The sequence below is a fragment of the Trichoplusia ni genome, chromosome 15 (genome assembly GCF_003590095.1).
Source record: "Trichoplusia ni isolate ovarian cell line Hi5 chromosome 15, tn1, whole genome shotgun sequence".
Classification (NCBI taxonomy): domain Eukaryota; kingdom Metazoa; phylum Arthropoda; class Insecta; order Lepidoptera; family Noctuidae; genus Trichoplusia; species Trichoplusia ni.
In genome coordinates this window covers 8,589,511-8,613,762 of record NC_039492.1, presented here as the reverse complement: position 1 = coordinate 8,613,762, position 24,252 = coordinate 8,589,511, and the positions used below count along the sequence as shown (strand labels likewise).

The 24,252-nt window shown below is 33.8% G+C and overlaps 1 protein-coding gene across 5 annotated transcripts in view; it reads left to right on the top strand.

Moving 5' to 3' along the window:
- LOC113501314 (glycogen-binding subunit 76A) overlaps positions 1–24,252 on the top strand; it is a 48,219-nt gene that overhangs the window by 18,406 nt on the left and 5,561 nt on the right. Inside the window, exon 1 of one of the 5 annotated variants that reach the window (XM_026882432.1) lies at positions 12,155–13,110. The exons of 3 other annotated variants lie outside the window; for them this stretch is intronic. In XM_026882432.1, coding sequence (XP_026738233.1) covers positions 13,018–13,110 — 93 coding nt within the window. In that variant the 5' untranslated portion in view covers positions 12,155–13,017. Of the gene's footprint in view, positions 1–12,154; positions 13,111–17,686; positions 19,891–24,252 lie in introns of those variants that run through there. One more of the 5 variants, XM_026882433.1, reaches the window with a different exon arrangement.

The window sequence follows — 24,252 nt, the reverse complement described above, 5'->3', positions numbered from 1 at the left end:
CAACACTATAATCCCACTACATCAAGTTAACATGTATAGCGTCTAGTTGACTCTAGTTCTATTATATCGGCAAGACATTCTTGAAACTAGTCCGTATGAAAGAGTGTTGGGCGCGTTGCGTGCCGCGACCGGTTCCCGCACGCATTCCGGGCTACAGCCGCTGAACAGACTACTCGCGAAGGATAAGAGATCACCAGTCTCTCCATCTAGTCCACAATTAACACTCAAGGTTTTTCTAGAAAATTGCTGTATTTGCTTTTGAGGCTCAGTGGTAGAATGCCGCGTTCAATTCCCATTTACGCAGAATTTTCTATTGTTGATATGAATTTTCTATTATTTTGTAGTGTTCTGATTAATCATTGACTGAAAATCTATGTAAGATTCCTTGTTGGAAATATTTGAATAAGTATAAAAAATAATCAGGAAGAAACATAAATGCTGTATTCACTATTTTTGTATGCGCATATGACAGAAAAGAATACATGAATTAATAGGAGGCCTTTGCTCTCTCTATAAAATAAACGATCTCACGTTATTTTTATAACTTTGAAGCACACGCAAAAATTGCCCCGCAAAATCTATATTAAAAAAAAAATTTTTATCACAGAATATCATTTTTCAACTCATTCTAAACATGTTAACTTATTACCAACATTTATTTCTGCCTGTCTTAATATCTGTCGAAGCAGAAATAGCTAGACATTTCAGGAATTCACACTTAAGTAACATTGTCTGGACAATTTGTTATCTTGATTGCGAGTGTTATTCAATTCGGCATTTGCATAGCGCCGCGATAAATCTAAGTTCAGTTGCCTAATAGAAGGCCTGTACTTACGCCCTTAGGTATTGGTCAAGCTTGGTAAGTTTCTTAACTAAATGTATGGCAATTTTGATTCTTTTTTCATAATGGTTTCTTAGTTTTACGCGAATGTTAGACATTGAAATAAAACTACTTTTTAAAGTACCTGTCTGTCCGTCCTTATGTCACCAGGGTTCAACTTTATCATTGTAAAAGTTTCATAGATCTAGCAACGGTTGGCAAAGTCATTGATGGATCTTTGGTAAATATGTGTTAGTTTAGACTAAATAAAAGTGGAACCCTGCCACGAGTGGACTTCCTGTTCAAGAAGATTTTTTCCAATGTAAAATAAGAATGTCGATCTCCTTTTAGGTTTTTTTTCTAGTTTGTTTGTTTTAATGTCTGTTTGTATAAAAAAAGAACATCAAATTTGTTTACCTTTAGTTCAGCATGTAACCAAATAAATTATAGTTATAAATGTAGGTTACAATACCTTTCACTAATTCGTTCTAATGTATTAAAGACGCGTAATCTGTTTGTGTAAATTGTAATCTTAATTCGATAATCTTTTCCTTTACAAATATGTTAAGTACTTTGATTAATGAACAAAACGTTCAGGCACTAATTGGTAATTACTTTCTACTTGTTGCAAATCACATGTTTACTTGAACAGCAATTAAGGAAGATGCTGTTTACTTATGGCCCCAATTATGCTATTTACAATTGCCGAAGTATGATTGGAAATTAACGCTATTCGTATTATTTTAAACATTTTTCAAGATATAATTGTTATTTCAGTATGGGGTGGAACACTCACGGTCAATACAATGAATTTTTTAATCATAGTGTTGGCAAAATGCTTAACAGCATAGGAATAGTTTAATTTAATGCAATTGCCATTCATTCATCGGCCATCGTTACGTTGTGCCACGAACCGACCGAACGCGGGCGTTTGAACGGTGGTTCAGGTTTAGACAGTACGTCTAACATTACCCACTCCCAGGAGGAGGTGGATGTCCATGAGGAATCCCAGTTGGGAAAAGGTCCTAGTCCCAAAAGGTGTGAAACTCGCTTCACTAAGAGTTAAGTATTTATGTTTTCAACTGTTTTCTTATCACGGCTGATGAGATATAGCCTGGTGCCAAGAGGACAAACAGACAGCTTAGCCTTGGCAACAGGGTTCCATTTTTACCGTTTGGTCATACATAGGTATAAAACGAAAGGAGGTTTTGTATAAGTTTGCATTCAAAATCACAATGTTCCCCCTTACTTGATCTAGGTCTATAGAAATTGTAGACTCGGTGGGTGGTCCGTTTAGATCGCATTCTAATTGAACAAGAGCTTAGTATTCAATTGTGACTTGTGTAGCATATATCTTACAATCTTATATTTAAATATTTATTAAAGTAACTAAATATCCTAAATTAAATACCTTTTTGAAGACATATTCGTAATGATAAATAAAAGTAGAATATTATTATCTCTTACATATTTTCTCTAGATTATCATTCTAACATTGTCTAGTACATGAGTTCTGTAGATAATAAATACACGTTCGTTTCGTATCAGCCGCTGCCAGTATTAGACATGCAGATATCGGCAAAACTTGGCTTCATTTCACATTATCAGAAACAGATACAAGACCTACCACTTGTCTTAGACTCACTATTGCAGTTGTGGAAGCAAGACGGAACGTTACGCGAATAGCTGCGTCTCTCTTCCACAGCTTGAAGTATATTGGTGGTGGTATGCGGTTACCACAAGCAAACTCTTTGTCGGCGTCATGACAACTAAATTCATTGGGCTCTATGGGAACTGGTATCTGCTTTTAGGTAGATTGCAAACCTAGGGCGAACGGCACACAAGGAATTTATATCGATGTTGCGTTTACTATGAATTCCAATGTCTGTTGTCTCGACAGTGACAAGTTTGTGGCCTATTTAAAATTTAAATTCCTGTGTCATATCGATTTACTGCGAAAACAATGTAGTTTCATAAAGGATATAGGCATTTTGAACTGTATCACTTTTACCAGTTTCAATCAACTACTTTAAATGCAAATTAACTTATTTAATTTTCACATAAGGCGCTCAGTTATTAATATTCAATTTCCCAAGCCACTAATTATGTGTTCCTAAACAAGATTTTTTTTATGAATTTTACTTATACAACGATACGAGATAAGAAAATATTACGTAGCATTTGCATTAATACATATGATGTAAATAAAACGTAAATGATCTCTATGAGCATAATTAAGAGAAAAGTTTTTAAAACATAGATATGTCAGATGTGTATGTGTGATATGTTTTTTTTTACCCAACATTAAGGCTCAAATTTACTTTTTAATTAAATTTGTATAATTTCTTATCCAAGGAGTATTGAATTTTAGGTAGGGGCTGATAATAAATACACTCAGTCACTTGTAAACTAATTTTATATTTCCTTTTTAAAAAAAACTTGGAAGCAACACGTCTGGATCCTACCACACAGTATGACAGAAGGAATGAATGAATGCGTTAGAGATTGATTGAAGTTAAATACCAAGATGGCGGCTCGAATGTATCATTCTAAGAACTGTCAATCTTTAGTCAATACAAAGATTGTTTTTTGCAATCTCAATTGAATAAATCAACACGCCCCCTCAAAAAATAATCTGGAGTATAATAACAATCTTCCTAACCAGAACTGTATATCTTCCAAGTAGGTCTGGGAAAAATACAATTATAATTATGATCCAACATTTGTTGCTTGGATAAGGAAAACCCAGTAAAACCTTATCAGATCATTTCATCAAAACAATCAATAATAATATAATCAATATAACAGTAGGAACATCAATGACAAATCACAACATAAGTTTAAAAATCATAACTCTTTACTGCAAGCCCATATTTTGTGTCATTTCGTGGAACGTCACTGCAGGCAACGGCTTTGTCAGTGCATCTGCCAATTGTTGACCTGTGGGAATGTAATTAAGCTTGATTACATTTTTCTCTATTTGTTCCCTAGAAAAATGATACTTTATATCTATGTGTTTTGTCCGCTTATGATTAGTCGGATTGTTTGCTATGCTAATACAGCCATTATTGTCCTCATATATTATAATAGGAGTAGGAATAATAATATGAATACTATTTGCTAAGGACTTAAGCCATAAGGCTTCTTTGACAGCTTCATATAAAGCCATATACTCAGCCTCAGTGGAAGAGGCTGCAACTGACTGTTGTTTCTTAGTATTCCAGGTTATTGTACATTTCTCAAATAATTTAAATATATACCCGGTTGTACTCTTTCTGTCATTTGTATCATTACCCCCCCAATCGGAGTCTACATAACCAGTTAAGATCTGATTATACTCACACCTCTTGTAAATTAGTTTCAAATCACTTGTGCCTTTTAAATATCTAAGTACCCTTTTAAGACATTTCCACAATTCTTTATTATTTTTATTTGTATACCTACTCAGTATATTAACACTAGTACTCAAGTCGGGTCGAGTACATAACATTATATACATCAGACAACCTATTACATTACGACATGGAGCATTGTAATTATCGTCTGAATTTAGTGCTTCATAATCAAGTTTGCTCTCTAAAGGCGTTTTTACAGGTTTACAATCCTGCATGCCAAATTTAGCTAAAATTGTTTTAATATAAGCACTTTGATCTAACATCAACATATCATTAGAACGAGTGACTTTAATTCCGAGAAACAATTTTATTTCTTGCAAATCTATCATCTTAAATTTACTCATTAAATACATTTTAAAATCATCTATTGTTATTTTATTAGCACTAATTATAACCAAATCGTCAACATAAAGTATCACATAAATATTACTTTGTATATCTCCTTTATTTAGTATATAAATACACCTATCTACTGATGAATTTTGAAAACCTTTCTCTTTAAGTGACTGCTCAAAAATTTCAAACCAACACCTAGCTGCCTGCTTAAGCCCATATAACGCTTTATTTAGTTTGCACCATAGAAATCTAAATAACAAGGTAATAGAAGTGCCAACGCCGCGTGACCTTGTCGCCACACTGGTGTCTTGGACGACACCAGCGCGCGAACTTACGCTCAGTCGCTCGCGGAACGTCGTCACAGCAAGAACCACTAAAAATGGTGCTTTGCGGCGTTTCTCAGGCTGGAAATTCATCTGCATCGTGTAATAACATAAATAAATAGATAACATTTTATCGGTAAGTAAATTATTGCAGTAATATTGATGTTATTACAAAATTAAATTTCAAAACATAACCTTCATTATAAACCATATTTATATCGCACCATCCTGCAACAATTGAATTCTTTACTAATCATTGCCTCTGCAGTAAGAGACTTACAGAAATGCACCGTTGTAAAAAGAGAAATGTATAACGAAAAATAATATTTATCAATGCGATCGTATTTGTAGTGGTACGGCCGCACAAAACTGTCGGAAATAGTGATGTGGTTAAGTGCGGACAAATTATCCAAAATGAACATTGTATACGAAAAGTAACAATTTTAATAGTCGTTCGTTTTTGTGAACATATTATTGAATATATTTTTATTTCAGAATCCCGCAGGATGCAAATAAATACAAAAGACAAGTGGATGACTACCACGGGTAAACGAAATTGGTACCCTACAACTTAGGCCGAATATACACTATGAAATTAGTTGCATGCTTGATAACTTGCCGCCCGCCGCCGCCCGCGCCCCTCTCCGTTTTTACGGCTCGGACCGCGCTCGCAACTGAATGTTTCAAAAAGTACGCCATGCGCTATAGCATAGCATTGAATAAAAATTGTAATTTAAATTTATCCAAATCTCATAAATACCTATTTTTTTATTATGAACGTTTACTAGTCATTCGATACATGAACTGGGCTGCTTTTGTAAGACGACTAAAAAGCCACCGTATAAACCAAACCTACCTAGGTACCAAGTATTTCCTAATAATATTTTTTTTTGTCAACCGACAATTAGCGATTTTTTTTTTGTAAGTAATTACATATTATAATGTAATCCATAGAAGAATACAACAAAAAACATTATCACTCATAATTTCGTCTTTCATTATATTTCGGATCCGTAGTCAATCCCTAGTGTAGTTTACGTAATCACTACAACTAATGCAAAAAAAATGCAATGACTGTGTGAGTTAGTGAATCCATACAACGACAAAGTCAACCTTATTGCATTAGACGTACGGCCTAGTGTTGTTTGCTTGGTCTTCTCGATGTTAATGTTTGCGTGATTGCGTAGTTATTAGCTGTGAATGTGTTGAAGCCCCGCCCACCGGCGACATGCGTTTCGATAGATCGCTGCGGTGTATGCCATTTCTATTACCTTGTTATTTAGATTTCTATGGTTTGCACACATAATCCTTTTTGCAAGATATACCCTCTGGAACTTTCATATAAATCTCTTCTTTTAATTCCCCGTTAAGAAATGCAGTTTTTACATCCATATGGTGAATTAGCAATTTATATTGATTAGCAAAAGCAATAAGGAACCTAAAACTAGCTATTCTGGCAACAGGTGCAAAGGTCTCATTATAATCAATGAGATATTGCTGACTAAAGCCCCTAGCAACAAGTCTAGCTTTGTAACGTAAAGGTTTTCCGAATTCATCATTTTTGATACTAAAAATCCATTTGCAATCTACAATGTTTTTACCATTCGGTCGCGGTACCAAAGACCATGTTTTATTTAATAATAATGAATTTAATTCGTCATCAATTGCACTTTCCCACTGAGCTCTATCATGTCGAGTTTTAATCTCAAGAAATGAATTTGGTACATCATACAAAATTGTTTGAGTACACATAAGGTAATCATCGAATTTTTTAGAAGGAACAGAAGGACGACCCTTGAGTCTATCACTCCTACGAAGCTCAACATTACTGTTTGTATTGTCATCACCAATGACGGAACGTGTATTTATTTGCTCCGATTCTATTGTGTCGTGGTTACTTTTGCGAATTTTATGAGGACTCTCATAATCATCAGATTTAGAACTATCTGATTCACCCCTGTCAGTATTTTGAGACTTCATTGACTTACAATTCTTGTCAATGTTAATATCTACACGAGAATTTACAACATTCTCTTCAGGCTGCAATATTGGCCTGGATTGAAGAAAATTGGTCTCATCAACAATAACATCTCTGACAGTAATAAATTTTTCGCATTCAGGATTCCAAACTTTATATCCATTTGGTTCATATCCCATAAGTATACCTTTCCACGACTTAACATCGAATTTCGTTTTAAAAATTTTATCATACACATAAACAGTAGAACCAAAAACTTTTAAATATTTTATCTGTGGTTTTCTATTATGCCACATTTCAAATGGTGTTTTGGATGATTTTATAGCATTTGTTGGAGTTAAATTAATTAAATACACAGCGGTTAACACAGCTTCACCCCAAAATAATTTTGGAAGATTTGCACCATTTAAAATAGAACGAGCTTTTTCAGTAATACTTCTTACCATTCGTTCGGAAACACCATTTAATTGAGGTGTTCTTGGAACTGTGAAATGATAAGTTATTCCCTTTTCAACACAATAATCTTTCATATCGTTAGATAAATATTCTCTACCATTATCACAATATAAGTAAACTATTTTTAAATTGAATCTCGCCTCGCTTTTTGACACAAAATCTTTAAATGCAGAAAACACGTCTGATTTATGCGTTAATAGATACACAACACAGTAGTGAGTATACTGATCAACAAATAAAACAAAATAATTTTTGTTGTTAATTGTTGAAGGAGTGATTGGACCGCATACGTCAGTATGCACAACATATAAAGGTCGCTGAATATAACTTTTATCTTTGTTCTGATTAAATGGTAGCCTACTTTGTTTTCCATAAATACAAGATTCACATAAACTATCGCCCGGTATCACTTTGTCAATCAAATTAATATCAGAAGTCATTTTATTATTTTTCAACTCTAAAAATTTACTTTTACTCATGTGACCTAACCGCTTATGCCATAACTCATAATTATTTATCATAACATTATACACTTTAGGCATAGAGCAGCTCAAATGCACAGATACCTCAAAATCCAAAGCAATTAAATTATTGATTGACCTACCTCTCATTATTATTTTACCATCTTTACATATTTGGGTGCCTCGGTGATCAAATATGACAGTGGTTCCAGCTTGTTGCAACCTTGACACAGACAACAGGTTGTAGGGAGCCTCAGGGCAGAAAAGAACATCCTCCAATGTCCCTCGAACACCCATATTGCTAATGACGTGTAATGTTCCTCTCTTGTTAGCTGAAATGAAATGCCCTTGTTTAGCAATTGAAATTTTTATAGGAATAGATAAATCAACAGAATTAATAAATAGATCTTCCCTGTTGATTATATGGTCCGATGCTCCGGAATCTAACAGGAATGTGATCTTCCGTTCGGCTGCGTCCACGTTGTATTCACCGGTCATGAATGCAAAACCAGAAAAATCTGCTGATGACTGAGCTGATGCGGAAGGCTGATTAATATCGACTGCTTGTACTGTCCTCAGCCTGTCCGTAGATTTCGGTTGATTTAATCGCTTGAAATAATAACAGTCGTTTTTCACATGTCCTTTCCGGCCACAATGATAACATTTTGCAATATTAAACTTCTTCCTTGTATTCTGATCTTTCTGGTTGTTACTGAATGTATGATTTTCAAAATTCCTTTTTCTAAACTGTCTCTTCTTGCCTTCAGCAGCAGCTTGTAAAACTTTAGCACTCGTATCATTGGATTCATTCTTCAGTTTGACCTCGTGGTCCAGGAGCCTCGTTTTTACAAAGGCTAAGGTCAGGTTATCTTCTGACAAAGTTTCGATAGCAGTTATAACACCATCATAACTTGAAGGAAGTGTTAAAAGTAAATGAGCGACTTTGTCGGTTTCTTCAAGTTTAGCGCCAGCCGCAAGCAACTCAGTGATTAAGTCGTCAAACGCAGCAAAGTGTCTAATCAAAGTAACATCACCTTGCAGTTTCATGCCCAACAATTTTTTTCTTAACGCCAACTGAGTAGCAATACTCTTACGTTCATAAAGTGCATCCAAACTTTTTAAAATATCCTTCGCCGTACTATCTTCATTTGCAAAACCAAGGTAAGAATCCGATAAATACTCGACGATTATACTTTTTGCAATTCGGTTACTTTTGTCCCATGAACTGTCTCGAATAATTGGATCACTTTCAATTACTTTTAAAACGTTCATTTCGCTTAACAAAGCACGTATTCTAAATTTCCAAATACTATACTTCTCGCCGTCGAACGGTTTTATATTTCGTTTTAATTTTAAGTCCATTTTCTTTGTTCGGCAATAACGGTTATTATTTGAATAGAGATGAATTTAACAGTGGAAATTATTTAACACTCGCGCACACTGGGCCCATAACCTATTGAATTTTAGGTAGGGGCTGATAATAAATACACTCAGTCACTTGTAAACTAATTTTATATTTCCTTTTTAAAAAAAACTTGGAAGCAACACGTCTGGATCCTACCACACAGTATGACAGAAGGAATGAATGAATGCGTTAGAGATTGATTGAAGTTAAATACCAAGATGGCGGCTCGAATGTATCATTCTAAGAACTGTCAATCTTTAGTCAATACAAAGATTGTTTTTTTGCAATCTCAATTGAATAAATCAACAAGGAGTTTATATACATAGTTCCTTTTTTCATTCAAACACAAATTAATCTAATTTCATAATCCACTAGAATCTTCCGACTAGGTAGACATTTCAATTCGTATTTTGATAAGGCAATGATATCTAAGTAACTGAAGAATTTTAGATTAATACCCAATATCGATGACTAATGAACATTGAACGTATTAATTTAAATAATTTAGTGTATAATTGATTAAACATACTTGAACTTTAATCGGTATAATACATCATGTTAGTAAGTTACTATCGTTTAATCATATTTTCAAATCGTTAGGGACTGGTTGGAATGTATCTTTTTTTTTCTTTTTTCTTAACGATAAGGGGGGTCATCGAAACGTCTTTGAGGTTTGTTGAACAAACGTTTTGCGGTTGAGGAAGCGGAATAGCATACTAATCGGGATAGAGTGTCGTCTCTTTTCCACAAGCGTAGTAATAATTCTGTAGGGCTTTGTCCGCAGGTAAAGAGATTTAAATTTAACGGCCATGATTCTAATATACTTTTTACCTTTAAAACTTCTCACGTAGATTTACGAACGTGACAGTTTCAAAAAATATGGATAATGTACATTTTTTATGGAATATTCTTTGCTTTTAACTGTGCCGTCTTGACAGTTTTATCGAAGAGAGGTAATTGTGAAGCATTAAAATATGTTTTTATTTACACTATGACAGTTCAATTATAAAACTGTGTGTTGGATTATTCTTAGTAAGGTTTTATCTTTATTTTATTACTAATAAACACAATTTTCACATAAATGAGTTAGTGTAGGAAGTAATAGAAAGAATTAAATGAGATTTACTTACGTAATTTCTTTGTTTAGTTAAGGTTGAGATCCTATTACCTTTTTAAGATAATATATTTTTTTAAAGAAAGCAATCTAAATGTATTAATGCAATCCCTAATATAGTCAAATAACACCATTTAGGCTTAAAACTCTATGAATATATTTAGGGCTCGTCATCCGTAGGAGCGGCGATCGCATCTTGTTTTGTTGCGCCGGCGCAGCAGGGGTGTCATCCATCACTACTGGACCGGGCAAACGAATGTCTCTCAGCTAAATAAACAACAACAAAAACTATGAACACGTATCCCTTATAAATAGAAACTACGTTACTTTTCTGCTTTTGCAATAAAAGGAAATTGTGCAACATCATCTGAGTGCTAATTCGAAGACTCAATCAAATAATAATTATTAGCTAATAGCTAAGTTTTATAGCATTATATAATAGAAAAAAAATATACTTTATATTTTTACAATACAGACACCGATGATAGGTACAATTTTAAAGAGTAAAACGTATGGATAACATAATGAAAAAAAAAATTGATAACTTTTTACGAATTAACGTATTACCCAAATTAAAACTGTTACAATACGTTATCTTATCAATTATAGTATTAAATAACAGATAAATATACGTCTGCAAGCTATCAAGAGGCCAGCTTTAGTGCATTGCACCCAAAGCTAAAAATATCAACTTGAAAGCCTAAATATGGCGCATTAGGAAAGCGGGCGCCATTTTGATTTGGAAACCTGCCGCAGTTGGAATTAAATTCTACAAAAGTGACAGTTCGTTGACAGACGTAAATAGCTCGCTTAACGTTGATTGTCCTTTGGCATACAAATTCGAATTCCTTTGCCTTAAAAAGTGTGTCGATTTCTTTAGAATTGCGCATCAAGGCATCAAGAAACTGCATTGAATACTTAAAACCTTTTTAGATAAAAAAGGTTTTATCGACAGTTTTTTACCCTTGACATTGATATTTCTACTCTTAAGACATAATTCTCGCTCTACAATTATACGCTAACATTGTGCCTCCCATATGAACCAAGGCAGACCACATATTTAGTTATATTTATAAATAAAACAAGTTTTATTTCAGTAAGTACATATTTCCGGAACGAATAGTTATAAACTTCGAAGTCAATGTTGCAAGGACAAGCCCTATAAAGGATTTATACAAAAATGCATTTGTACGAGTACCTACCATTAGAAGTTAATGACCCGATACATATTTATTTCTTTTTAATCTCTGGACGATCTTTGTGGAGCTAAAGAAATTTAAATATCATTTGTATATAGCTTTCGTAAAAACTTAGACATTTCAATTGTTTACTTTATTAATTTACGCACAACACACTCTTAATTTAACTTCAATTTATTGAATAAATTTAAAAACCAAGCAAGAAGGAAATCCTATGCAAGAAATGCAGAAATTATAAATATTTTGTTTGAATAATATTAGTAAGATGTGGTTACAAAGTAGTCTTCAGAAGAGTGAAGCATAATTAAAATAATTAAATCTTACCTATATAACAAATACCTATAGGTACACAACTGATTGCTCGAAAACATTTCGTAAACAGATCACTATTCCACGTGTAATTCGTTACATAGTTGAATTGAACTGAAGATTTTCTTCCGTGATAGAAAATAGGTGACTGAATGGTAATTAGAGTGTTATTATCATAATTTATATTAATTAATTCCTTATCACTCATACGGTAGTAAGATGAACGCTGTTTACTATTTATCTTGCGTTTTAATTGACTTTCTCGTTCGTCATGAGTAAACAACACAAGTGGAAAGTCTTCCTGATTTGTTGATAGGGTATCGGACAGCGTAACATACGACTAATCAAAACAAATCTTGTATAATTATAGAAAAAAATATCTAAATTGCTCCAGTGATTAAGTGGTAATTCAAGTTTCTCCTAAATAGGCCTGTTATGTTTACATCCATTATCTAGTTTACTTTAAGTGTGGTTAAAAATAAACTAGTTAGAATTAAAAATGATTTATGATGTATATAGGTGTAAGTAAAAACTATGTCGGTAATTCCAATCAGAACTGATGTAATCCGCGAACGGGTCAAACGTTACTAATTGGCTGTATGTTGCAATTGTTTATAAAATTTAATAATATATCAATATTTGGGAGCAGACATCGTCCGTCGGCATTCTTACCGTCGAGACGTCGAGGTGCCGAGGGCGCCAACACATCACACGGACAGTGCGTGATGCGCACGCGCCGCCGACGTGACAGTATAAATATATTTACATGTCGCTCGAAATCCCTGTAACCGATAGTTTATCAGTAAGATCCGATGGATTATTAACTGTTATGTGCATAAACAAAGCTAACGAGGCAGAACATTGATGCTAGGGTTAAATATCTGCAATAGGTTGTGTGGTGGAGCGCGGGCGGCGCACATCGGCCCGGGCGCGCACCTCGCGCCGCTCATTCGCATCAAGCGCAAGCGCCGGGTGGCTGCGCATAACGTACATGTCTTTTTTAAATCCACCCTCAATAAATAATAAATAGAAAATAAATTCTAAATAAATAAAATATTATCTAAATAAATAAATAAAACATTTTTATTTTAATATTAAACGGATTACGTGAACACGCTAACATCGAGTGACAGTTATCTTTAGTGTATTCGTTAATTATAAATGTAAATAAATAAATAACAGTAACTAAGTGGAACAGGACGAGACAAAAAGGTGTTATTCATGAGCCCGTGTTTGCCAAAGAGAAGAAACTCGATGAGTTCTCCAAAGCTGGAGATGTCGCTGGAGCACCAGATCCCTGTGTTGATTAAAAAGGTAACGAATTCATTATAATCAGATTGGTCAGCTGTTATCACCTAGCCTTTGACCCCGCGTGCTTTGGGTCACCTATTATAATTGAGTCTTAATATAGTTTCATTAATTTGTTTACTCCTCTTGTAATGAAATTGTTTGTTATAATCAATTACAAATTATGGTAATTGGAAGTGAATAAGAGAGCGGTGATTTTTTTCAACTTAATGAGTGATAAGGTGTTATCATCGATGTAACAGAACATTGTTTACAAATTTATTTTTGAATGGAGTGTGGCATATATATTTTGTTTTTGATAAGCATTTTTTTGCTTGACAACAATGGTTCGATAGCGGGTGCGATGCGTTTCGATGCATGGGGTCCGAGCGGGTCTGAGGGTAGCATTCCTGTCCGATACTGGATCTATTTACCGGTTGCACTACAATTTAGTATTCCCACTTCGCCGATAGACCTAGGGAGTAAATTATTAGGTGCTACACTGAGTTATGTAGAGTTATTATGTAGAAGACAGGCTGTAATGGAGCGGTTGTTACCTGCTCGAGTTATTACAGCTTAGCGTGTAATCATATTGATGAATGAATCCTGGGTTGCAAGTAACAGAGCAAAAATATACAGCAGTATAAGAATTTTCACTAGATAAATAGAAAAAACCACTAATGCTGTACTAAGCAATTAATTAACTTTATATTGTTTTGATATATGAATGTAATAAATGTATTGTCCTTGTTTACAAGAGAAAAGTTAAATAGGGAATGTCCTCATTGCCTTATCAATATGTTACGGAAGATTTTTATTCATCACACCACTGGATAACGGTCTCAAGAACATTTATAAGAAAAACACAGATCATATAAAAATATTAATTTAGAACGATTCAAGACGTATGCTAAATCCAACGAGAGTTCATTGATCCCAGATTATTTCTTAGCGAAGATAATATTTATAACGCTGATCTGTTACAATAAAATACTTTGTAAACAAATAGTACTGTTAATGTCGCATTAGGTAATAAAGCACATAATACGTGATTATCAGACAAACTAAACGTGAAGGTTCTCTTATCGTCACCTTTTTAAAGTTGCGTCGTAAAAACGTGTAGGTATAATACCTAATTAGTCATGACATGTGTATCTGCCGAGAAAAAAAAAACAATCAATTAAATCTGACAGAGAACACTTAAAATTTTAATTTCCGAAAGAGTTCTCTACTTATTTTTTTAATTACAACATGATAAGCTTATGTTAAATAGTTGAAGAACGTATCTGATAGTGCCTTTGCCTAGTTCTTAATACATAATAAAAAAAACATATTCTAATCTGTCTTGTTATCAAACCTTTTTATTTAAAATTCGAAATAAAAACGTTCCCAAACTATGACAAATCAAAAAGCGCAGACTTTCATCAAAACTGATGTCACTCGCGAGGCATCATCTGATGAGTTGTTGTGTTTGTTATCTAAGTACATATCTTTACTAATATACTTTATATCTATAAGGGGACAGGTCAGATATTACGATCAATGCAGTCAGTATCACAGTTCCACTATCATTGTAAAAACACGCGGGGTAGCACATGACAGGCATGTATTTGAAAGAAACGCCAACGTTCCAAACTTTGAGGTCGAAATTTATCAATTCTTTCAAGATTACGGCGCTATTTCTGTAACTGTTTGAGTATTTCTGTTCCATAACGTTGTTGTGTCTTCTGAATGACGCTTTTGAACGAATAAATGTATTAAGTGTTTTCCCTCTAGCAATTTCGTTTGAGTATTGGTAGATTGGCAGCATGTATCTTCCTCATTAAGAACATAGTAGAATGCTCACGTCATATCACCTCACCTTCGTAAGCACACGGGTTTCCACGTGACAATATACAATATATGTATATGTTTATATATACAAGTTTATTACGCGTGCATATCGTTTAATATTGAGGTCGTGCCTCTTTTGTTTTTTATTGAGGGCAATGAAAGTTAACATGTCCAGATTAGATGTTTACGTTTTTTATTATTATTTAATATCTTTATAGATTTGTTTCTTGACTTTTTGAGTTGTTTGGGCAATTACTGACCAGTAAAGATTATGCCAAATTATCTTAAACTTGAAAATTGTGCCATGTCATTGGAAAATGCATTAATTAACGAATATAAATAATGCAGTTATAATTAAGGCAATTTGTCTTTGTCGACTTTGATCACTAACATTAATTGGTACAAATTTACACGCAGAAAGGTATTTGGGATTAAATCCAAGACACTAATTGAAATCCCTGAAAATGCTACGTTCCTTGAAATAAAACCAGAATACTTAATCAAATTGTCAAGATCACTTATGAATAAATGATTTAAATAACAACGAAGTCACAGATCAAAAGTAATTAATCTATTCTTAAAACCTTTGATAAAATTCATTGATATTCTGCACGGCAGTTGTTGCACAACACGTTAAATAGGCCGTCACTATCTAAATATACGTTTGATTCCGGAATGCCCCTGAATTAGTTCAATGTTAAATTTTATTGTTATTACGAAGATCATTTGTATTTAATGTCACGTTAAGTGGTAAGCGGGTGTCATTGACCTCGCTCGAAATAGTAAGGAATCGTCTCTGCACCTCCTGTCTTAGAACATTTTTGTATCAAAAATAGGAAAATTCGATTCAGTTTCGTTGGCGCCAAAAGTATTTAGACAACCGCACAATCGTATTAATGATGATTCAAAGAGGTTTTATTTTGAAACGAGTTTTATTGATTTTTTTAGATGTTGTTAACGCTGGTCGTTTTGATTGAACTTGAGATTACTATTATGCTCGTGTAACAACTGAAAGAATCCTGATTAAGGATTATGACTTAAGACGTATGAAACTTGGTCCAAATTTCCGCAACTAACCCTTGAAACCCTAACACCTTTGATGACTTACGGAATCACTTAATTACTTAATGATATATTATATGATAATTATTTCTTTATGAAGTTGAAATTTTCTTAATACATAGCGGAATACTCCTTCTTCTTCCACGTCCACTAAAAATTGAAAAAAACCAGAGTAACTCAAAACTAAAATAAGCTGCCAGTTAAAATCATGTCTGAATGAAAACTCACGATCACACATTTTAAATCAAGCAAAGTCACTGCCGTCGGCTGGTTTGCCTTGCATTGGATAATGAATACAGATTATATACACAATATGTTTAACAGTTTAAACAATAACAATGTCAATATAAGGTTACGGAGCTATTGTCATCACGCGCTTTCTTAAGTCAATCGTGTTGTAATTATGCAATTTATTTGTTACTGAGTTATATTACGTGCGAGTATTACACAATGATTAGAATATTATATGTATGTGTGAAAGTTTATCAGCAAAGTCTCTGAACCTAGAATTATGACGACTGTCGTTATATAGAAATTGAGGGGAAATACAGTAAGTGTGTAATAGATTAATTATTTTCAAGAAATATTAATTAAATAAATTAAAGAGTGTGAAATATGATAGTGAAGAAGTTTGACACTCTAGATTATAAACTTCAATATCAATGTATCTATCAATTAAGGTTCATATCCATAATAAGACATTCTTCCAAGACAAATCATCACGAAAGAGTTTTTTTTTTGAGTACGAATACAAAAGATACAACATTATGGAATGAAATGAAGTGAACAACTAAAAAACTACTTTCTTTTATCGCGGCCTTTGAAATTTCACAGGTAGTCGTCAAGGGCGCCAGCTCATGAGGCTTAGAAATTGTAGTAGGGTCTATTACCACATCTTATCGTTAGACTAATGTTGTGGAAAAGGGACGCCGCTCTACGACTGTAGACCGTCATCTTGCTTGCGCAATGCAACTGTCTTATTTTAGGATATGATAGTAAACCCCCAAGACTAGCTTGTTTCTTGTATCAGTTCGGATAAGTTATAAGCAGCCATGACGCTCACTTGACGCAAATTCACTCGGAAATAAACCATAAAATAGGAGATTAAAGATGAATTAACGAGATTTTATTACGCGAAACTTTATCGTGTGATGATCCAATAGCAGCCATGTAAACATTACTCAAACGCGCACATCAATGTTTAAAACGACATAAATCAATAATTTACAATTATAAACGTTGATTGAAAAAGTAAAATGGGGATGATATTTTATGAAATCCATAATATACGGCACAAATCTATAGAAAAATATAAAGAATAGTGCATTTCTGCATACCATAAATTTCCGTTTATAAAGCTGGCATTTTCTACTATCTACTATGAGCTTCTACCGAAAAGAAAACACAGCTGTTGAAGAAAAACAAAATTCAAGATACTAGAATGCATCAATCGAATCTTTTAAGCGACGTCTTTGATTGTTAGTATTTGATCGTCAAATTTTTCGATTGGTATTTGCAAACACTATAGAAAGGCGTCGCGTTGGGCCACGCTTAATGTAATCATAACGACCGCCTGGTGGCTGTCACTTCACGCAATCAAATATTTATTCAAACCACAGAACCGTACAAAAATGTCCTAACTCTCTACGTCTCTACTTTAAAGAAAATATTAAAAAATAATTTTAGAACAAAACAATTTTGTACCTAAGATCAGACTGATTTACCTATTTGCGAAGGGATTTCGAAATCTAAGCAAATTTCGAACTTTAAAACTAATGTTTTAAGCAAAATGTAAGGAAAAGAATCTTTTTTATCACATAGAGCATCTACGATTTATATCACACAAAATTCTTGATGGGAAACCTATAACGAATTGTGGCATTTGTGAAAGCGCATTGAATTTTCTCAACAACCGGTTGTGGGCAGTGACAATTGAGCTCAGTTCCTGGATTACACCGTACTCGCTGTTCACTACGATGTAAATTACTATGGACATGTATCTGTTAGTTAAACTTCGCCTTACGAGGCTGTTATCAGAAAGGCTACACCCTATTCGTGTTTAATTAACTATTGTAATTTAATTCCGGCTTAAAATTAATGTGACATGCAAACTCCTTGTTTATTCCAAAGTGCATTTGCATTCGATCGCTACTGGTAATCGATGCATTTTCGATTCGAAATGCTTTTATTGAGACTGTACCATAATAACACAGAGTTCTTAAATGATTTATGTCCCCAAGTCGACCAGGATTCCATGTTATTATACTATTATCTTCCTTATTTAAAGCCCTGCCACCTGACAGGCAATTCTCGGTAAATTTCTACCCTACCATTACTATAGCGTTGATAGAATCATTGCCGTTCTTTAACAACCTATCTTATAACTTGTCAAGCTTAAACTTTAATTTCAAACTCGCTCCCGGTGGTTTGAATAATAATAAAGCCAGTATCGGGTACCGCTATGTCGTGGGCAGGTTGCCTAGGGATGAATGGGCATCGGAAATAAGCACTATTATTGTGAAAGAACATTTCAAATGGTCACGTCGATCAAGAGTCGTAACAAATCATAACATATTGTAGTGTGTATTAAGTCTTCGTGTCGTGCAGTAACATATGATTGTTATTTTTCATAACATCATTCATAACAACGGAACAGATTCGAGTAACATGTTTGATAACGCCGTTTTACTCGGTACAATTTTGGCGACTGATTTAGTATTTGGTTCCTTAAGTATTGATCATTTATGAGTTGTGTGATCGTATCGTGATAGAACAATGTAATGAGATAGATGTGATGACAGGCAAGCTAGTTTTAGCGACTTCGAGGAACACGATAAGGTCGGCGAGAGATGAGACATGCGGCTGCCGATGCCGTGGGTGTGACCAGAACAGTCCATTGCCAAATAACACGTAATAAGCATGGGGACCATGCCCTATATGTTTACAAATCGTTGAAAGTATCTTCTGATGAGTGAAGAACGAAGGTACTATATGTACGAGTATATTGGACAGTGCCAAGCGCGTGATCTCCACCTATTTATACCAAACGTTAAACTGACGTCTGGATGCGTCTGCGCACTATTTTAGTACACAAAGTGAAAGTCACGACTCAAATAACGTGGTCGAGGATGGTCCCGCCTCTGTAATAATAATCGTATTATTTAACAGTTTTACTTCATTCACGACTTCGGTTATTATAATGGTTGCCATGACAACGAACGCGCGTCTCTTGAAATACCTACACGTTTGGCTCAAACACGAGACTATTTTTTCCGCAATCTATTATATTATTTTTTGTTTGAAGGACAGGTTACGACATTTGTTACTTTAAATAAGTCACTGGATGCTGTCAATAACGTTTTTCGTTTTGTCACTATTTTAATTTATGTTCCTCTTAGCAGATGAATTAGAGGTTTCGTCCTCCTGAATCGAATATTCTATAGAAAAACTAGTGAATACTATTTTATAACGTTCAAACAAGTTTTGGAATCGATTCAAAATCATATTTTAATTGATTAATCAATCATCGATAAAAATTCAAATACGTCTATTTCTTTTGGCTAATAGCCAGTACTGGCCAGTATCGATATGATAACGTCACGAAACCATCATATCTGTTTCTGACGATATAATAATGATAAAAAATAAATCGAGATATGGTACAGCCCGCAATTGTCGGCGTTGGGAGCGACTAATCAAGTATTGTTAGAGTGATAAGGTTGAGAGGCAGTCGTTGCCGGTGCGTATTGTTTCATGGAACGGTTGCTGTGGTGAAGTGACGTGATGGCAACACACACGAACAAGATGACCGCTATTCGCCCTCTGCCGCTCACACTTTCGGTCAACCTGTTTAATTGGTGCCTGACATGTTTACGCTAATAGCTGTTAATTTTTATATTTCTTTAAAATATGGTAAGTAATTTAGACCGACGTCGTATTTGTACGTATAAAATCTGATCTTTGAACAAGTGGTATTTATGAAGTCTGTTAGAAAGAAAACAACCAGTATTGAGAATACACAGTATATTTAAGCATATAAGCAAAATATGAATTTAAACGTAAGGGACAGTCTTTCGTTATAATATCAGCAGTTGGAATACTACCTAATAGTGCTTGAATATTAGGATTTTTGATATAGGTGAGTCAGTGTAGCATCGACATTTATTTACATAGTAAACCACCGTAAGCCAACATACTCAATCGAAACGTATTGTATACAAATTACCAGTTCATTGAGCAAATAACTATTTTCAAGAGTTTCTGGAATATAGTTCTTATGCGTATATAATTAGAGGTCATTGTTTACATGTTGTAATGAATATTTACCGCACATACATTTCAATATGGTTTGCATATTTGCTAAATTCAAAAAGGTTAGTAACCTTCGTTATTTTGTATTAACAAACACACGTTAAGCTATGTCAATAATTTGATCTACTAAAATTTCTAGACGGTAAATAGGATTTTTAAATATTTAAAGATAACAAAGATAATATATGTATAAGTATAGTAACATACTTATCTTTTGCCTTACTTTCACGTTGTGTTGTGAAAAATAGTGTGATTACGATATGTCATTTCTTTGTGTTAGTTATCTCTCGATTACTCCAATGAAATTGATAAATATTGTGGGAATATTTAATTTTGATCAGTTATCTTTGATGTAAACAGTTGCTGGGCGATGAAGAATATATTTAGGTAACAAATTGTTTTTTTTTTAAATCTGTGATATGTAGTGTATCTTAATATCTTTTCAAATCGTCAAAATATTGATCACTCTATAGACGGCACTTTGGTACCTACTAGGGATAGTGTATAAAATATGTACCTATGTTTTAAGGGTATGCAAATTTAATTCAGAACACACTACACACTATATGTATATAAAGCAGAATAAGACATTTTTGTTCCAGTTAATTGTTTACGGTGGGACATTCGCATGAATCTTTCGTCACATTTACATGGCACATAGTATCCTATTCAGACTATTTCAGACGTATTAAAAATTCTCACACTCGCTCACGATTTTTAGTCGTAAAGATTTGGAAATCTTCAAATGGTAAATGTCGCTTCGCATATTAATATTGGAATTAATTTCTTCTTTTGTCTTTCTTTTTCTTGGATAGAAAGCCGCGAATCAAAACCCCTTAAAAAGTTATTGAAGACTTGTTTTTAAAGCATTGAAGTCGTTATTCGTATTTTTGTTGTACTAAATTCATTTAGTTGATTGCGTAAGTTTCATATCAATTATCAAAGACTTTAATGGTGAGCGAACATTGTTGGGAATTTTACTTAGATTTTATATATCACTTAATTGATTCTTTACTGATTTTGAACTGCGAAACATCTCGACAATTGTAAAAAGTACCTCTTATAAATCGCTAAAACTCTTAAACAGCTGAACAGATTTTGTTATTTTTTTTGGAAATATCCTGCAAGTGCAGATAAATCAAAAAACCAGAACAAGGCCAGATAAAATATAGCTAGTTCATTCAAATTGTACAGTATGCCTATGTGACATGACACACGAAGTAATAGTATGTTATCAATGATTATCATAACGCATGATCTGAATGCTATTACGTTGCCTAGTACATAATACCTACCTAGTAAGATAACCTGTTACCAATCGATACAGTTTGACTGGCCTGTTGGTCCAGTGGTTAGTGACCTTGACTTCTATACCGTAAGTCAGGGGTTTGATACCCACGACAAATGTTTGTGTGATGAGCACGATCATTTTTTCTTTTTCTGAGTGTAACTTTTCTATATTTTGTATATATTTAGAAATATTATGTAGCAATATAAAACCTTTGCTATGTTTGAGACTAGATAGCGTTGCGTGAAAGCTGTGGAAGAGGTATTATAATTATATTATTATATGTATAGTGACGAGGGTTCTCTACGAGGACATGTAAATGTATAAATTGTAAGCAGATATGTTAATGAAACATCTTTATTGTGAGAAAACAAACTAATAGAAACAATTTCCTATTATTTACTCAATGAAGTTACAACGTTGTCACGCGTCGTCGAGTGCGTTACGAAATCACTCATAAATTGCTTCGTTAAGTGCAGGCTAAACAGAGTCAAATGCACAATAGATTGGCAACGTTAATATCGGACGATGTCGGCAATTGCCGCTTATCTAAGAGTTCAGTGACCGCTCTTATCAAACTTCTTCATAGACCTCACGCGGTATGTAGCTTCTAATTCGCGTATAGATACGTAAGATTTTATCTTTACTACGGGTTTCTCCGGATTTTTAAATTGTTAAGTGAAGAAACCGGTCAAGTGCGATTCGAAATCACTACCCCGAGGAAAATGCAAATAGCCTAATGAAAAATAGTGGTCACCCACCAAATTTATAACCATACATATATCAAGCGTTGCTTTTCCTCAATTTTTATTTGTTGTTATAATACAATAATATTTTATCTGTGAAAATTTTCTGGTTCATGAAATACAGGCTGATGGTAACCGAAAGGACCGAATCTGTCCGGAAGGTAGCCTTATAGATGGAGTAATAATAATAACTAATAACCCTAATCGTTTACGTAAAAATAAATATGAAATAATGTAAACAGTAGCCGGTACATAGGAATGTTATCTCTTGAGCGATCGTTCATAGATAACGTCTTGGTAATTGTTTTTTTTATGTAATGAATGCGAACTTTAATAATAGTCCCCTGGATAAGTGTCATTTTTATATTCGATAGCGATGATCGAACGGTTTAAATAACTTACACTAATTGTTGGTCTAGTGGTTTGTGGCCATGACTGTCATACTGCAGAAGAAAATGTTTGTGTGAGCATAATCATATTTTATTCTGCGTCTTTGCATTTAAATTATTTATAATATCATCAAAGTGCAAACATGCTGTTCATTTTCTTTAACTAAATCTTATTCATAATAGAGAGGAAATCCTTTTTTTATAAACATCACCAATTGAAGTTAGGCAAACGTTACAAAAGAAATTAAGGCTAAGCTTACCACAGCATTAACTAGCATGACGTATTTTATAAACATGGCGTATGATATTCATCGGTAGCGAAGAGTTTTTATCCGATATCGGTGTGAGTTGGTCATTAGAGTATCATTACTCACCTTTTTATAAAGTTGCCCTTTATTAGTTATACTCATGGTTGAGTTGACAACCGGCTCAATATCGAAAACCATTACCGGTCATTGAGCTTAATGTAGTACTTATTTATATCATGAAAAAAATATCGTATGACGTGGGACACTTAGTTTGTTCTTTAAAAGCTCATGTATATTGAAAATGCATTTTTAATTGCATTCATAATATTATATTGGGTATCATACACTTATTTTTCGTTTATACTGATCACCAAAATCGAAGTCCGGAAAATCGATAAATCAATAATCGTGCCTACCTTACTATTCTGTCCTAGGAGTTTTTCACCAGTAACCTAAAAATATACTTGTGTAATTTTAATACCTATTCAGTAATTTTAAAAATTTCCCCTTTTAAAAATAACAATTCGCATTGTTTTCAAAAGCGGAATTTTCTCCGTCATGTTCATCGTTTTAGTATTCTGCGCAGAGCCCTAAATAGTGGGTGTGCGCAAGCAGTCACGCAATTGTTAACTGCCATTCTATGAATAAATGGATGAGCCATTATAGTATAAAGGATCTGTCGAGAATAATCGTAGCGATTGTTTGTTCCAGAGTACCACATGTAAGGATACACCCATTATCCAATATCTCGACCGCAGCTCACGTGTCGCCTTTATTTTATTTACATTCGTTTGTTTTTAAACATGACAGTTAACTTTTTAAATATCGTTCGAATATCCCTTTTGACAGGTAAACTTTAAACGATGGTATTTGTTACTACTACGTAAAGTATGAATAATGTTGATGTCACTAACATGGATTAGATGATATAGTGTTTCAAGTCAAGCAAAATGACTGGAAAGTATATCATTTTTATCGAATAATATCTTAGTTTTTCATATTGGGTTTTAACTGTATTACCGAATTATCACGAATGTGTCACTGCAATGACGAATCACTTAACCAAAATAACAGTTGTATAATCAATTGATATGTTTTTACTGCTCTCTGGATTCGAATTAAGTATAGAAGATTCATTCATGTCACAGAAATTACAACATATCGCGATCACAAATTAATTTATCGCATAATTATCGTGCAGTAATTGCTTAAGCTTGTTACGATCTAAACGAATTCTCTATAGTAAGGACATATACGGCCTATTTCAGTAAACCTATCGTAATTAAGGTTAT